At 43.6% G+C, this 17967-nt stretch overlaps 1 protein-coding gene across 1 annotated transcript; it reads right to left on the bottom strand.

Moving 5' to 3' along the window:
• Window positions 1–7167: 7167 nt before the first annotated feature.
• adnpb (activity-dependent neuroprotector homeobox b) lies at window positions 7168–16488 on the bottom strand. Its single transcript, XM_085260282.1, has 4 exons — window positions 16044–16488; window positions 12827–12943; window positions 11470–11562; window positions 7168–11294 (listed from the first exon to the last, which is right to left on the bottom strand). Exons 2-4 carry the CDS (start codon window positions 12932–12934, stop codon window positions 8319–8321), a joined length of 3177 nt encoding a protein of 1058 aa, XP_085116408.1. The 5' UTR covers window positions 12935–12943; window positions 16044–16488; the 3' UTR covers window positions 7168–8318.
• Between the last annotated feature and the right edge of the window lie 1479 nt (window positions 16489–17967).

The following is a 17967-nucleotide window of genomic DNA, read 5'->3' as shown; positions in this document are numbered from 1 at the left end:
GTACTGGGCTTATTGTATTTTACTGTATTTGTTTTGGTTTGGATTAGTTTTACCTTATTGAGTTATTTATTTGGTTAACGTTTAGTTAAAATTAATAGTTAAAAATGTAAATAAAACAGAACACACTGATTTACAGTAATAATTTCCGATTTAATTCATAATAGAACAGAAAACATATCATCTTGAGCTAACAAGATGTGCCATTATTAGCTTATCGTTAATATCAATGAAAAAACAACTCAAATTGAAGCTGGGCACAGGTTCATCAAACAAACAAACAAAAATTGTACAAACTGTGAAACAGTTTCAGAATAATGCTCCTCAATGTAAAATTGTGAAGACTTTTAATATGTTATCATCTACAGCACATAATGCCATCAACAAAAAAGATCTGACTCTTCAAAGGCACCACAGGATCGCTCTTAAGGATGCAAACAACGGATTACAGCCTGCTGCTAGGAACAAGCTCTTCGCCTGCTGTGGCAGTATGTTAACTGTGGTATATCTCTGCGGTCTAGCCCAAACTCTTGACAAACTTTTCCATTTAATTTAATTTTCATTTAAACCTCATTTTTAAATGGCCTTTCTTAATGTAATTTAATGATTAATCTTTTCATAAATACAAAGGTTCATAAATACAAAGGTTCATAAATACAAAGGTTCATAAATACAAAGGCAAATTAACAAGCGATTGGCCTATTACTGAGTAGTAGAAAAAAGATGTTAAAAAATATTCATACAGCTGATAGTAACGTTGACAGGCTTCTTCTTTTTCTTCTTCGATCAGACGATCCCTTTAGGGTTTGCCACAGCAGATTATTTGTCTCCATCTCACCCTGACCCCTAACGTCATCCTCTGTCACACCAACTCTCTCCATATCCTCTTTTACTCTGAGCTCTTCCTCTTCTCCTCATGCCTGGCAGCTCCATGTTCAGCTTTTATTGTTTCATATAACCACTTTCTATCCTCTGCTCACGTTCCTATCTTAATTTTTTCTCCAAACCTGAGCTGACCTACAGATTTCTAACCCTGTCCCTTTTTTGTACTCTGCTGCTGCTTGCTATAAGGACCGGAAGCTGTGACCTCTGACCTTTTTACTGTTGGTTACCAAACAAAGAAATCAATGTCATCTTTACAATTAAAAAAAGGAGGCATTTTCTTGCCCATTTGCTAAGAAAATTCAATCCCTAGACACTCAGCAGTAGACTGTTGCCCTATTTATCACCCCTCTCCTTTTGGACCTCCCTCTCCCCTGCCAGCTGTGTACAGATCTTTGTGTCAGACCTCCCAAAAGACCATCTCCCTCCCGTGCACCTACATGTGCCATGCGATGCAGCCGACATCCTTTTTACACCACCGAGCAGCGCCAGCAGCTGCCTCATTGTCGCTGAGCAGAAAAGCTCCTCACCGCTCCTCCACTTAAGTCTTACTGTGCAGGAGGCCCACAGACGAGCAAGGGCATTCTCAGTCTCTTCAGTGCACACGCCACCGCAGAGCAGTAGACCCTCAGCCTGCTGGGTTTCTCTGATTCTCTCCCCCTCTCTCAGGGGAGATGATGATGTCATCCGCTGAGTTTCTGCAGCCGCATTCATGCAACATCCTGCAAAGTTTCATTCATGTTTTGACAGGCAAATTGGAGGCTGTTTGCAATATACTGCAATAATCTGCCCAACACTCCAGGAACATTCCTTCTTCCTTAATATAGGAACAGTTTGGATTCATTTACTCTGAGTGGGAATGGAATTTATGATTGCTTTGTGTCTACGAGTCATGTAAACATGTAAAATCCTGATATGCCCACTGTGGACTGTTGATAACCATTATTATTGGGCAGAGGTGAAATTATGAAGAAAAAAACAATCACTGTTTTGCACATTTTTCTTCACTCTCTTCATACAAACAACTGTGATGTCATAGAGCATCAACTTCAGTTTGTTACAGGTGATTAAAGGTATGAGGAAAAAAAGATTTCTGTTTTGTCATTTTTATGTGATATAGATTTTTCACCTCTTCAGCCTTCTATAAATCCTTAAAGTTATACATAACTAATGATTAAATATCCTTGGGCCTTCGGTGGTGCAGGCTTTGTAAAGTACTATTCATAAGGTTAAAAGAGAAGCCAAAAGGAGACAAGAGTAACTCCATGGGGGAAAAAACGATGGTGAACTTTTATTATCAAAAGGTTCATTTGAAGCAGGGGTGTCAAACATGAGGCCCATGGGCCAGAATCGGCCTGGGAAGGACACCATTATGTCCCACTTGATGGATTTGGAATATGTGAAAGACTGCATAGATTTCAGTAAGAACCTCCCCACAGCCATTCATACGACACCGTGATGGACTATATAAATTTCAGTTTTTTACAATGTGTCCACAGTAGAAAAACAAAGAGACTGTGAACTAACAAAAATGTTCTCTTTTGATATTCCAGGAGTTTGAGCAATGAGAAACGTAATTCTAAACCTTTATTTTTGCTAAAATATTTCTTTCATTTACTACAGCAACATTTCTTTATTGTGTAGAAAAAACTGAGAAGTACTGTTGGATTTTTACTTTATTAATTGGTGTTAAATGCGTAGTTAAAAGCATTTCCACTAACAGAAAGGGAAGTGTCTCTGGTTCAGTCCATTTAAGATCAAAGTGTGTGAAGTGCTTTTGACATATCTGATTTAAAGGGACAAGACACAAGGGGACACAACAGGGGAAAGTACTGTAGCTGTGACAGGGATGAAACACTGGCAAACAGAAAAACACCACAAAAGTATGCAAAACACAATGGAAGTGATTTTAACATGATGGAAAAGCTATGGAGGTGAAACACATGAAGGATTACAGAAGAAGAAGTGTTGGGAGGGAGAAGACGACGCAAAATAATCTGTTTTAATTGCACCATTGATATTTTACTGTAGATGCACGCTATTAGCTGTTTACCACAGCTGTCTCCCCAAATTCACTTCCACTGTGTTTTGTGTCCCTTTTTTCAATGTTTTTCTGTTTGCTGGGTGTTTTTTTTAAGTTAGAGTACCTTTGACCTTTCAGGGCCACCGTAGAAGAGAGAAAATCCAACAGAGAGAGTGGAAAACAAGATGAGATATAAGCTGACTCGCTGTTCTTTTGCCACCTGTATCCGTGTCACTCCAGATCTCAGCCTCAGCGTAGATGACCTCTCTCCCTCATTAACAGGGAGCTTTCGTCTGATTTTTTTTCTCATTGCTTACTCAATAACTTCACTGTATTCTTTCCCTGAATCTCTTACAGTACACGTGTGTGTGTGTGTGTGTGTGTGTGTGTGTGTGTGTGTGTGTGTGTGTGTGTGTGTGTGTGTGTGTGTGTGTGTGTGTGTGTGTGTGTAGCACAACTGTTCTGACTGCAGGAGGCGCTAGTCGTGGGCCAAGTCTGCAAGCATCTCTCTGTGTCTCTCACACCCCACAGTCCTCCCCCCAGCCCCCACCCGCATCCCTGCCTCCATCACCCAGCACTGCAGAAGAGGCCTCTTGTCTCCCCCGCAGTCTGCAAGGCCTTTCTTGAGCCTGCCCCCCCTCCCATCTACACAACTCCACCGCCTCCTCTCTCTCTTTCTCTTTCTGTATCTGCTGGTGTTATTGTCCCAGTTTGTGTGGCACCTTGCTCCAGATGACCTCTAGCGACATGCAATATTCAGAGGATGAACGAGATGAAACCTTGCACCCACGACATCAAGAGCATCACTTCCACTGGCATATTCACATATTTTGCTCTTATTTAGCAGCCCACCTCTTTTTCTTTTTCTATGTTGTTTTCATTGTCGGGAAACTCATACTGGCTCCTGCAGGTTTCCCACAGGGTGCGCCATTAACAACTTCATTGCAGTTATTGTTATAGTCCAACCTGCCCACGTGTTCCTTCTCCTCTGCTCCTCACCTCACCACCTCTAACCTGTCCCACCTTTCCCTCCTTCTCTCTCCTGTCTCTCATGCTCTCACCGCTCAGGTGGATGTGGGCAGCAGGTCAGGTAGGAGCAAAATGTTCCACTGACCTGTGGCCAGTTCAGCCAATTCGCCTCCCTCCTGTTAAGTAGATGGGCTCTTTTTGTCTCAGAAGCCAGTACCTCTTTGTGTCTGACAGCTGGAGAAGAGAGACAGGGTCTCCCTCTCTTTCTCTTCCAGCTGTAGGGGGCGCCAGTCACTACACCGCCACCACCACCAGCATAACCTTGCCTTGCTACCCCCCCGTCCCCCGTAGTACTTCCTACCCTGTTTCTACTTCCCACTTCTCCATCACCCTCGCCCTTCCTCTCCTCCCTCTGTGACTCTCTTTTTCTTCTTCACATCCCCTCCCCCCAGCTCCTTCACCCACCCCTTCCATTCCCTTCTTCTCCCTCTCGCCTCCCTTCCCCTCCCCTTCCCCCCTCTGAAAGGCTGTTAAACGCTCCTTCTGCACACAGCACTGCAGATGAGGCCTCCGCCTCCCCCACAGTCTGCTAGGCCTCTCTCTCTACTCTCTCCTTCAGACCCCCCCCAACCCACCACCACCTCTCCTTCCCTCCCTCTCCCTCACTCCTTACAACAGCATAGCAACACTGACTAGCCAGCCAAGGAGAGTCTTGTCTCTCTCTCCCTCTTGCACTGGGGTAATTTCCCTCCATTTTAGATTCCTCATCCCAGGGCATCAAGGATAGGATTTTAATGAAATACTTGGGAGGGGGAATATATGTATCTGATCTCCCTCAGTTCGCCTGCACTGGTAGAGCACTGTGACCCACTACATTTAAATAAGTCCCATCTGATTGATCCCTGCTTTGGCAGAACTCTCATCCAATGTGCAGAGGGTTAATAATGCAATGCTCCCAGTGCTTTTCCACAACAAGTTAATGGTAACATGCAGACTGGATCTACTTGGTACAGCCTGAGCACACAGGTATATTGTAGCTGTCAAACACCTCACATGGAGAACTGTGTTTCATCTTTTTCTTCCAGTGGTGAACATTCAATACCCTTAAGCTGTGTGACGAGGCATCACCCCGGGTCACCCTACCATCAAAACACAGTTAAATCCTTTGATATGACACCACTAACTGCCCCAGTTTTGTTTTTATAATCAACAACATACTGATGACATCATTGTTTGACTGCACCTATGACACCAGAGAAAAAGCTCTGGTTCTGTTGGTGATTTTATTTTTTTGTATTATTATTTTATGGTTACCAAGCAATGCTGGATATTCCTGGAACTATTTCTGGCAACACACCAGAAAAAAAGCCTGTCTTAACTTCAAGGTGCTCACCCTTTATGCTATGCAGAGGATAAATCTGTTTCTTCCACAAGATTTTATTTTAGGATGACATTACCCCCACTGTTTTCTCAAATTACAGCAGAATTCAAACCTCATTAAGATAATGGATATACTAAGATATTTAAGATCTGACTAAAGAAATATTTACTGGATAAATGTTTTGAAATAAGATCCAGTTTATGTTGACAGATGTCTCACTGTTATCACTGGAGCTTGCACACTTTATTTATTTTTTAGATAACTTAATGTAGAGGATGTCAGCACATGACAGTAACCCACAAATTTAGAAATGGATAAAAACATGGCAGTCATATTTTGTGCTAGTGTAATAAGGATTTTTTTTCTTTAGCTGCTAGCCTGAATATATTGTCTGCTGTTACCTTACTTTATCAGGAAACTCACAACCATAGGTGATATGTACGTGTGCTTCATATCCAAAATCATCCGGAAACTGGTATATTTATTGAGCATGTTCACACCAAAGCTGCTCTGGCCCACTGAGGCATAGACACAGAGCCGCTGGCTCCGAACCATTTTGGGGCACAGTGCCCTGCTGAGTAGGTATGCTTTGTCTGCAACCATGTTTAAGTAGGTGGTCATGACCCGGAGTTTCCTTGAAGAACACTGAATTATAACAACATAATCAAATCAATTGAAAATCTGATTAAGTTACAGCGACCCAAAGAGCAATAGAGCAATGTACATAAATGTTGGTGCGTTATAAATGTACCACAAGTTCACATTTCTTATTGAGACCTAAATCCTGGTCCAGTGTGGTCAATATATTTCAGTAGTGGGTAATATGTGGCTTGTGGCCTGTACAAGTGAATAGAGTGATACTTATGCCAGCTTACAGTTTTACTGTGGGAACTGGCAGCGATTTTTTTTCCAGACTGCATTTATGGACAGGCTGAAGTGGTAAAAGAAAACAAAATGAACAATTTTCTCTATCTCTAATAATCCAGTGGCCATTCAGATTGATGTCAGCTGAACCTGCTGGGTTCCATACCCATAACAGCTTTTCTAAACAGCCATCAATGCACCATTAACAGTATTTTATCCATCATTAACCATCAGACCTTTAGCTAGTATTGATAATGGTCCATCTACAGCACCTTTTTAAATCAAAGATTTGACCGCTACATGAGTTAAATACCAACTATTTGTCAAAGGAAGTTCAGAAACTTGAGTAAAATAAGATGTGTCTCCAGTTCTTCCCCCTAACTCACCAAACATTGCAGAGTACAGCACACGGGAAGAAGCACCTGTGTCAGTTTTAAGAAATCAGACAGGAAGTGAAGCGTCATACTTTCATTCATGGAGTAGTTTCCGTTTCAAACAAGCCTTACTTATGTTATAGCAGGCACTGATGCAAGCTCTTAGGATCTCCTCCCTTTAAGCCCCCTGTAAAACAAAAGCTTTGAACAGCAGGTAGATCCCCTCTGACATACTAAGCCAACAGCAGAAAAAAATACTGAAACACAGGGATCACTTGTGCCTCACTGACTCCATTATTTCAAAATTTAACAATGTTAAATATGAGGCTCCACCACTGTAACAGTATATTTTAGAGCCTGACTGATACATCAGCCGTGCTGATATTAGCCATGTGCCAGTGTGTCATTATTGGAAATTTTAAATTGACCAATAAATAAGAATTAAAAAATTAAAAAATAAAGATGGGAGAAACACCCTTCACCCATGTTATTAGTGACTGCATAATTTGTCCAGCAGAGGGCATTCAGCAAATTCTCCATTGGTAACACATATTTGGAACACAACAATCAATCCTTCTTGCCACAAGTCCTTGGTAAGGACTCCTAAATAACACAAATGCAATGCAGTAAGACTTGATACATTATTTGTCTTAAAGAAAAATCATATATCCACTGGTAACAAATACTGGTATCGGTCTTAAAAATTCTACATCAGTCAGATTATATGGCAGAAAATAAAGCTTAATAAATCCCTTTTAAGAAGAAATGCATTCAAAGCTTCAAAGTCTCGAGTATGTGAAAAAAGAAACCAGTGTCGCTTTGACTGTCTGAGAAGCACAATTACAGCACTTTATTGTTCATAAATGCTAAAGTGGAAAATGAAAACAAATACACACAATTCAAAGAACACATATAAAACACAATATCTTTTTTGGAAAAAAAATGCTTTCACTATTGTGGATGTCAATTTGCTGATTACTGTCCAGTCTTGAAGGGGGAGCAAAACATCGAGTGAAAATTGTGAAAATAGAAGGCAAGTACAGTACAGTCAGGGATAAGGAGCAAGAGGCTGCAAAAAGTGGCTGAAATGCTGCTTTCCACTATCATTCCACAAAAGAATTCATTAAAAATTAAAATAATATCTAAAATCCAAACAAAAAAACTGTTCGTTTATTTATAGATATATTATTTTCCAAAGAAACTAGTTTTGGTTAAAAAATAAACATACCAGAAAATACCAGCCACCAAAGCAACACCTATTGTATGTTAAGCATACCAATGTAGAACATATGAGGCTACCTTACACACAGGTAATAGCAAATATTTAAGAGTACATGTACAGCATCATGTGTCCAAACATGTCTAAAAGACTGTACAAATTTACACTACCTATGTGAGGAGAACTACATGAAAAATGATGGATTAGTTGGTCAGCTTCAAAGCCTGACCTCAAAACATCTCAGTATTTTAAGCCAAGCTCAATGGCTACATCACCGTTAGGACTCCACCCCAAAGTACTAAAGTATATAGAAGGCAAAAAACTTTGTTTGGTGTAACGTCAGTATCTTTACACCTTCCCTCCCCTGCTCTGGGGGGAAAACAAAACAAACAAAAAAAAAAAAAACAACATTTAAACTTTGTTCACAAATCTTTACATGAGTCCTAGCTGCTGCCCTTAGAAGTCATTGGATGGCTTGTGTTTGAGTTTCCTTGTCGCTCCCTCCTTCACAGATGCCTAGTGTTGCTGTGCAGTGTCCTTCAGTTCAGGCGAGGCGATCAAATCTTAAGTGCCTCTCTTGAGTGTGCGAGTCTTTTGATTTTTTATCAGTCACACCTGCTGCTTGCCCAGCTGGGCTGCGTCTCTCCTGCTTCTTGCTGATGATGGGACAAACTTGGGAATGATGATGGGTAGAGTGTCTCTTGCTTTAGCACTCTGTCTTCCTGAGCCCTCTGTGGGTCCAAAACCATTCTCGACGTGCGCCCCTTCGTCTTCATCGTCGTCATCCTCATCGTCATCATCATCGTCGTCGTCGTCGTCTGAGAGATCATCTAGATCTGAAACAATCTTGGCCCTTGTCCTTGGCTCCATTCTTTCCTTAGCTCCAGTAAGCTGCTGGTTACCATGGAGATGTACCTCTCCCTCTGCTTCCTTGTTATCCTCCTGCTGCTCTTCCTCCTCACTGTCAGAGTCGATAGCTATAGGTTCGGAGAGGTCTAGAGGCATTTTCTGTGGTAAGGTGCTGTTGATTGTCTTGGGTTGGTCTTTGCTGGCACTGTTGGGATTTGGGGCAGATGGCTTTGCTTTAGTATCTTCCACATTCGCAGCTGGCTTTCTTTTTGGTAGTGGAGTTATGCCACCATTAGCAGCTATAAGCTCCCTGTGTCTCTGCAGAGCCTGCTCCGATAGTCCCATATGCATCCTAGATGTCCGCCGTTTGCCACGTCTGCCCTCACACACGCCATCCTGACCGAATGCCAGCTCGTGGCTAACTTTGCTGAGCTCATGCATACTGAACCCAAGCAACACGCTGGCGCCCTGGGTTTCACATTCCTGTACGCACTTCCTCCTTGTGTTGACAAAGTGGCTGGCAATGTCAGACTTCCACAGCCACAGGCTGGCTGCCAGCTTCTCCACCTCCCTTTGTGTAGGATATGGTGCTCGACTGAAATACTGCGTTAGAAATGCCTTCTTGGATTCGTATGACAGGTTTTCGTGTCCTTTGGGGTCAAGTGCCAGGACTACAGGTTCATCCGGGTTTTCTACAAATCCAGACGGACCATTGATATCCCTGGGGTGGGCCCTTTCCCCAGGCGGTCCTGGCCTCCTTCGTTTTGGTGCACTAGCCTCAGAGCTATCAAAGCTGGCCCGTTTGAGGGCACTGCTCTGAGCCGGACTGACCCGAGAAGAATGGGCTGCCCGGCTATCTTGCCCATTCTGGGACTTCCCTACACCTCGACAGTGCACCAAATGTAGTGTGATGGTGGAGGCAGTCATGTTACTTGTATAAACTCCCAAGCAGTGAATACACTTGTAAGTCAGTTTCTTTTCTACTGGGTGAACTGTTTGTATGACCTGATGCCTCTCTCTCAGATGGTGGGCCAGTGAGTCTGAGATTGGGCCCTTAAGGATAGAGAAGCAAAGAGGACATAAAGTCTTGCCCACATCCCTCTTGTATGGTACAGATGCCTGTGGGGCAATCTTTGCTGGTACACTGTCAGCAGCCCCTGAAGGTGTTTTGGGTGGGTGCGGAGGCATTAACCTCTTACCTGATATTAGCGAGGCAGACAAGGCTGATGATACAGAGGAGCTATTTTGAGCATGAAATGCCACTGACTCCTCAGGGGCATCTCTCATGTTGTATGTAGTAACAATCAACTGAACGTTTTTGGGATTACCCTGCTGCAAAGTGAGGTCAAAAGTCAGAGGAGAATCTGTGCGTGGGCCAACTCTCTCATCTGGGTGCGACAGCCGCATGTGGGCCACCATCTTCTCAACGTCATTGAAGGTTGCACGGCAGTGTGGACAAGACAGACCGTGGATCAACATGTGGTTTAACAATGTGTCACTGGGGAGATAGCGGTTACAGTACAGACACTTGCTGGTGAAATTGTGAATTTTCATGATGTAGTTGGCCACAGCAGGCACCTTCTCTGCTTTGTGCTCCTTCTCAAAATGAGAACTGTATACATTCTCCGGGAAGAGCTCATTGCAGATGGTGCAGATTTTCCACTTCTGGGTATAGGATGTGCCAAGGACAGATGAGCCACCTTTCTTAGCCGTAACAGAGGCTACAGTAGTAGCTGCTGCTTGAACACGTGAACCAAGAGGGTTTGATTTGAGTGAGGAAGAAGCACCGAGCATAACTGGGCTCCGTAGGCTGCCACCAGAAATAAGCTGCTTTGCTGCGTGTGACTGCTGTGGCACAGAAACCTGGGCGTTACCAGGCAAAGTAACTCGAACTTGCTGGCTGCCAATAGAGAACGGCTGCGTGGTACCAGCCTTTAATCCTATAGCATCGTGTTTCAATCCCGACAGAAGACTCTGAGAGTTGAAACCAGTCTTTGATGCCATGACAAGTCGACCCAGCTGCTGTGAGCTAGGAGACCTGGTAGAAGCCATTACTGCACCTTTAGGGCCCATCCCAATGATGGTTTTGTCTCCTTGGGTTTTTGGGGGCATCATGATGATGGGTTTGGGACGGGGGACGATCACGCTGGTGTGTCCAATCATTGCAGTGACCTGGTAACCAATCCTCTCGTGGTCCTCAATGACATGTTGGACTAGTGCCTCATAGGTCCGTGGAACAAACAGACACTTCTTGCAGTGAATCTGGTTGCTGCTCACGTTGTTCGTGTTAGTACCGTCTGTGCCACCGTTGTGAGCATTAGCCTTGTCTCCTGGTTTCACAATGTAGGGCTGGGCCACCTGCTGAAAGTGTTCCCGATAGATGTGCTTTCGCACTACATTGTACAAAGGGTCCCTGTAGGTGCACTTTTTGCAGTAGTACACCGCCTGTTCCACACTGTCCCCGCTTCTCTTCAGCAGCCCGTCCTTCATCATGATCCCACCAGCTCCCGCCATACCACCGGGGCCCTGCCGCACAGTGTTATTGGGCATGTGGAAAAGTTTAATGTGTGTTTCCAGAGTCTTTTTGTTGCCATTGTAAGTGCAGTAGGGGCAGTTGAGCAGAATGTTGTTTTCAAAGTCCTCGCTGTGTACATTGCGGAAATGGCTTTTGTACGCAGAGAAGTACTTGGATGAGAAGAGGCAGCCAGAACAGCAGAAAGGTTTTGAGCGGTAGTCCTGGAGAGAGAGATGGTAGGAGACCAAAAAAAAAAAAAAAAAAAAAGGTTGTTTTTGTGATTTAAACAAATCATTATAATTATATATTATACATGTGTTTAAAATGGAGGGAAAAAAAAATCACAGTAATATATTACAATATGTGCAAAAGAAGTTGTGATTACATGTCACACACCTGGGCTTTGGTATGCGATGGTTCCCACATACAGACATCCTCCCAGCTAGTGTGCTTTATATACACCTCAGGAGGAGTGAAGTCTTTATAGTCCTAGCAAACAAAGAATTTAACATAAATAAGTGAAAAGATTCAATCACTCAGCAGAACAATACTTGAAACTGTCACAAGACAAAGAATGAAACAGATACGTATATATGGAGAAGTTATTTTTGCCTTCTTGCATGTCAATCAGACTAACTAGATGAAGGATTTGAGTTTTCCATTTTATTTGAAGTAACTCACACCTGTGACTGCACCCTTTTACAGTTATCTGAAAAACACTTACTTTAAGGTCTCTCATCATCATCATCATCATCATCTACCAATCAGATATTTGGACCCAATATTAGTCCAGTACAGACTGAAAAAAGCTTGCTCAGTATTGCATCAGTAGCTAGAGGGGGAACTAACAAACAAAGTAAACAAAAAATCAAGGGTCAACAGTTTGCAGGTTTTTTTATGCTTCCTACACCTAAACTTACAAGCTGCATGCAGCAGTTAGTGACGTAACTGCAAACTGTGTCTAAAGAACTCAGTTGGTGATGCTTTTGATATCGTTTGCACACACTTTTATTTATTGTTTTCATTGTGACTTTTTCATTCCTTTACATATTTGTAGAAGAATTTCACCCACCCTTCTTTACACTGTTGCTTCAATTCACTGAAGTTAGTGGGTATTCATTTATGCACAGCTCTCTTAAAAGTCACACTGCTGCATTTCAAACTGGGTTAAGCTCGAGACTTTGAGTGGGCCATTGCAGAACCTTGATTCTATTATTTTTAAGTCATTCTGCTGTAGATTTCCTGATCTGCTAGGAATCAAGACACAGTTTTTGCCTAGCTTTAACAGTTGGACAGAAGGCCTCAGATTTGACTCTAGAATACGTTGGTGTATATTGAGGAGTTGAAGGCTGACTAAGGGACTTAAAGATGCCCACGTCCTATTGTTGCAAAAAAGCCAAAATCATCAACCCTCCACCACCGTGCTAGACAGCTGTTGTGAGGCATTTGCTTTAGAGAGAAGAGACTTTCTCATAGCTTTCTCAATCGTTTCCTAGTTGTAGTGTTATGAACTTTAACATACTGACTGAGGCATGTGGAGTTTGAGATGTTTTTCTGACCACTGCACTGTTTTTTTAATGACGAGGATCATCTTTCTCCTAAATGAAATGACATGTCAAAAAAAATGAGTAAACTAATCTTACCATCATAATATTTCAAATACTATTTTAAGAATCCAGTTAATACTTCAAGAAATTATCTACATAGATGCTGCATGCGTAACTGTAAAAAACACCAAAGCCTGCACACTCACCTCTAGGTGATCTCTACAGAACTCCAGGCCAATGTCTCCGAGGACCTTTTTGACATTTTTCCTTGCTTTCCGCAGACTGCCCAGGTTATTGACGGGGAGCTGGAACATTCTGCCTGCCTGAACAGAAAACACAAACACATCCATGCTATCAACAGGTGCAGGGCAGATTTTGGACAGGTGTCTGGTAACTGAAGCCAAAGGTCAGGGAATAAACAGTTAGCTGAAATGCACAGTTTACGTGATGTAACCTGCCTTTCATAAATCCTAAAAAAAGATTGTGGGTTCAAAACTTCTTTTCAGACACGAAGAACACAGCTTTCAACTGTTAAAGTAATGTCTTTTTTTGTATTTTGACTTTATTATCACTTTACTGAGACATGGTAACGAGTTGTGACTGCAAAGTTTTGTGCAGATGTTCATATGATTTATTGTGACTATATGGACTCATCTGCAAGACACTACAATTCAATGACCCAACTAAACCTGTGTCCTTAAAAAGATTCACTTTTCCTGTGGAATTTCTGCATGTTCGTCACTCAGTTAAGACTAACCCCTGTCTTAATTACAAAGGCAGTTTCCACAGAGGACACTCATCTTGACAGGGCAGAAAACACATGAGGTGTTAGCAATACTCTGAGCAATAGCTCTGCTTTATTAAAATACCCCAGTAGGCCAGGGCAAACAATACAAGAACCACACAACTGGAGCAGGTAAATGGAATTCGGCTGTAATGATTTTTTTTTTTTTTCATAACTCACACTTGGGCTTTCTCTACGTTGACACATGCCACCAAGTTCTGTCAGAAATAGCTAGCAGCAAAGCTTTTATTCTCTCACAGAGGTTAATAGGGTGATGCAAACATGTTTCCAGAAAACCTTTTCAGACCCCAGAATAACAAAATGTAAATGTTACCCTGCAGAGCTAATGACATCGAGTTGTGGGATTTTTCATAACAGGGTTCCTGCTTTATCTCATTCATTTGCACAAGAATGCACATGGATGCCAGGATACAACTTACACAAGGCGAGCCAGAGCTCAACGAGTTAGAAGTGTCATTGCTAATGCAAAGACAGAAGCACACAGATCCTCCCAGCTGTTATTATCAATATCACTTATCAATAAAGTGAGGCAGCCAAAGGACACAAGTGTTGTTAATGTATTTACCAAACAGTCTGATGCATCTACTCAAATCAAAGCTCCAAACTACTGAGGTCAAAGGTCACTGATGTACAACAGCATGAAGGCAGCTCAGCGACAATAAACAGTACACTCCCAAACAATTCCTGTGAACACCTCAGCTTATTTCCCCTTCTAGAAAACGCAAGTTGAGTGGGGCTGTGGATTCTACCATCTGTTGGTCCAGTGAGGAGACCTTTCTGTCAATCCGCCCAGCAGCCCCACAGTTCTACTTGCCTCACATTGGTCTTACAGTGGGAACTGAGCAAAAGGGAATGCAAACCTCACACACCCCTGCCCACTTCCCCTCTATGTGTCTCTATCCTGCTTCCGCCCATTACTTGTAGATGGCGCTAGAGAGGAATTCCATTATGTAAGCCTCCCTATATTCTGCCTGCCCCCTTTTTTCTCCTCCCTGCCTCGCAATACCATCACAGAATGGCGCCTCCTATTGAGTCAGCAGCAGCCTCTACAATATGTCTGCAGTGGGAGAAGGGGAGTGGGGGGTGGGGGTAGAAAGGGAGGAAGGGGAGGGACAGAAGGAGCGAGAGAAATCAGGGAAGGGGGAGGGCGAGTGTGAGAGGATGAGGTGGTGGTGGGTGAGGGAGCAGGGAGAAGGAGGAGGGAGAGTGAGAGGCAGGGTGGGGGAGTGAGTGAGGGTAGAAGGAGTGTGAGGAGAGAGATGATAGGAAAGCAGAGAGGACAGAGTGAGCGACGGAAGTGGAGAGGGGGAAGGGATGGGGAGGCAGGGAGGTTGGACAGACAGGCTCAGAGGGGAGGGTGAGGAAAGGCGGGGAAGAGGCTGAAAGGGGAGAGAGAAAATGGAAGAGGGTGAGAGAGTGGGCGATGGATAGAAGTGAAGGGGGTAAGAAAAGGAGCAACAAAAAAAAAAAGAAAGAAACAGGAGAGGCTGAGTAGGAGGGAAGGGAGGGAGAGAAGGAAGAGGAAAGGAAGGAAAGGCAATAGGAGGCAGCTCTCTGCTTTTCTCAGATCAGGGAGAAGAAAAAGGCCCCCCTACCCAATCATGGTGGTGTAAAAAAAAAAAAGAGAAGAAAACAGGAGGCCTTCAAGCCTTCAACCACAGAATTCCTCACTCAGTCCTTCACCAGGACACAAAAACCTGTCTCCCAACTGCTGTTTACACTTCTACATTCAATGTAGGGATGAGGGCAGAAGCTTCTGGTGACATCCATGTCCACTCTGACACCAGAAAAAGTTTGAGATGCTTTCAAGCTTTCAATGCACAGTTGTATCATTGAACTTGATGCTTGCCTGCAGCACTTGCTATTACAGATGTATATGAGGCTGATATTTCCTGATCATAACCTGACTCTTGTCCCAGTCAAGTGACAGCCATCCTCTCAGCGTTACTAGTGCATCACAACCCTTTTCTCACCTGGCTGACCTCTGATCACGCTTTAATCATCTCTGAGGCTTCAAATGCAAACCCGCATGATCTCGGGTACGGCTGTAGACAAGTAAAATGCACAGCCTATACCGGGTTGAAGACAACTCTGTGTCCAGTAATACAGCTACACTTTCGACACCAGGAGCCTTCTTCGCATCAAAGACCAGCAAGCCCGGCGTCATGAGCGACGGAGACAAATAAATCGTGCGCTGGGTCCACGCTGGTGTCAGTGATAAACATCTGGCAAAATCCAAATCGATTTGGCAGGGAGATGCTGTCACTGACAAAGAATGGGGACACACCGCGCTAAGTTAGCATGCTAGGCTAGCCAAACTCGCACTAACAACACTGGCTGAAATAATAACAATAATAATAGTTCCACCTTCTGTGCCCTTATTTAACCACAAACAACACCTATCTGCATTTAGTTTTTGTTGGCTGCTATAAACAAACCTACTGGACAAGTAATTCAACTTGAGCTTGCGCCCCTTACAGGGAGTAACAGAATATCGACAGCCAAGTTACCTTAGCTGTAGTTCATCGCCACCCACCGCATCAGCGCAGGTAGCTACGGCTAACAGCAAACTCTCACTCCCTCAGGGTAACGCCGAACACTAAGACAGACAAGTTTACCTGCGTTCACATCCAGCGCTCCCGTCTCAGTGAAATGTGTCACCTCAGGATGGCTGAGGCGATGTAGAGACACTTTCACTTGCTCGGATATCTCCGCCAATATCCTTTAAGGTGACAGCTTGCTTCGCCAGAAGAACGAGTCGACCGAACGCGAGTCTATCCTCCAAACCCGACTGTCCCTCGCCGACAAGGGCTATCCTCTTCCCTCCGGTCGGCCAACGGGAGCGAAAAGCCTTGCAGCTTCATTAGACAATTAAAAGCTCCATTCCCTGGAGTGGTGAGGGTGGGCACATGCCTTGTTTTTGAGGAACAACTACTCGTTCAAATAAATCGCATTTAACTCTACCTACGAGTGCCTGTTAGCCGATAACGCTTTGCCCATTCTCTTCTCTGACAGACAATACACATTCAGCCTAGAAACTGCCCTATCCAAAATGGCGCAAATAAAAGGGGCGGAAGTGACATCGACTTGATTAGCATAAATTGTGAGAACCTCGCGAGGCCGGCTCATTAGAAACTCTTGATTGGTCTGTCAATCAACTTAACCAATTAACCAAATGTATGTTCAAAGGAAAACCCGTGTCGTCTATCAGACCCTGCGGCAGGCATTTGGTGTTGGTGTCTGACTGTGTGGGGTAAACAACCCAACACAGTATTTGCGGGAACTCACCGATAGCGGGCGTCCTACCGGAGTAGGTTTCCACCGGAGTAGTGCGCACGCGCATTCTGGCTACATCTGGCGTCCCCCACCCCATCCCCTCCCTTGTGGAGGGACGGATGAACACAGTGCCTCAGCACTCAGCTGGAGTGCCATGAACGACTGAGGCAACGTTAGGTGGCGCTGTACTATAGCTGCCCGAGCCTACCGAAGTGGCCGGGACTACTTTCCTGTACAGTGCCAGGAGAAAGGCTGCTCCAAAGAATAGTTCTGTTATCAGCACTCGTCCAGAGTGTCACTGCATTCACATGGATAAAGTGAGGCAAAAGTTCTCCATCAGGTCGGGTGGATTTTTGCACATCCTACCTTTTCACCCCATCATCGCTGTCACTCACACTCATGCCACTCTATTGTATTCAGGTTTGCTGTGGAGGGCAATGCAATACAGCAGCTGCTTGCCAGCCTTGCATGTGATATTTAATGTCAAGTGTTGATGTTCAGTCTCCTGACTGGCTGAGGCTGTGGAATGGGTTGTTCATTATGAGCTAGTTTTCAAGGGGCAGACGCAATAATAATAATGTGTTCTTCCAGTTAAAGCACATTTATACCATGTAGCATATCAGAGCTGTAGAGGCTTGACCATTAAAGTCTCAGGAGCAGTATGTAAAAGCGTAGTGGGGGAGAACTATGAGATATAATTGAATGCCCCAAACTCCTGTTTCAAGGCCAGCAATGAACCTTACCATATTACCTTATTACTTACCATATGTCTGGGTAAGCCTCTGGTGAGACACAACATCTGGCTTCTGTTTTCAGTTTAAATAAGTAGTTTTAGAGCTGGGGTTCAAACATCAGTGAAGTCCAGAATTACTTCTCTTTATATATCGGATTCAAAATAAAGCCACATGTGCGATCAACAGTATTGAACCACTCACAGAGCTGTGATCAGTGTACACAGTTCTTGATTTTATGCATGTGAAACCCAACTCGAGTTTTTAACTAATAAAAAAAAAGCCTACACTTTCGAAGAGACTTGGTAAAGGTTTTGGTTTTTTTTTAATAGTCCCTCTTTAACAGGACCAACTGTATACGGAATGGATGATGAGTGTTATGTTTGTAAAACAAAGAAACCAACACAAAATAATAAAACACAAAATTATTCCTTTACTTGAAATTTAAATAACACAAGGGAAAAGGTTACTCAGTGGCCAAACACCATCACTGATCAACTCCTCATCAGCCTAACCCTCTGAAGAGAACACGGTC

This window comes from Mchenga conophoros, linkage group LG20 (assembly GCF_057382185.1).
Source record: "Mchenga conophoros isolate Kocher_MC1m ecotype Shallow Benthic linkage group LG20, M_conophoros_male_GT1.1, whole genome shotgun sequence".
NCBI lineage: Eukaryota > Metazoa > Chordata > Actinopteri > Cichliformes > Cichlidae > Mchenga > Mchenga conophoros.
The sequence above is the reverse complement of the archived record's forward strand: the minus strand, read 5'-3'. Positions and strand labels throughout refer to the sequence as shown.

What these genes read in the sequence shown, in the direction of transcription:
- adnpb (XM_085260282.1), bottom strand. Translation starts at nt 12,934, where the DNA reads ATGTTCCAGCTCCCCGTCAATAACCTGGGCAGTCTGCGGAAAGCAAGG. An exon ending in TCTGTAGAGATCACCTAGAG is followed by an intron (nt 11,563 to 12,826) that starts GTGAGTGTGCAG and finishes TTTGTTTGCTAG; the next exon opens with GACTATAAAGACTTCACTCC. An exon ending in CATCGCATACCAAAGCCCAG is followed by an intron (nt 11,295 to 11,469) that starts GTGTGTGACATG and finishes CTCTCTCTCCAG; the next exon opens with GACTACCGCTCAAAACCTTT.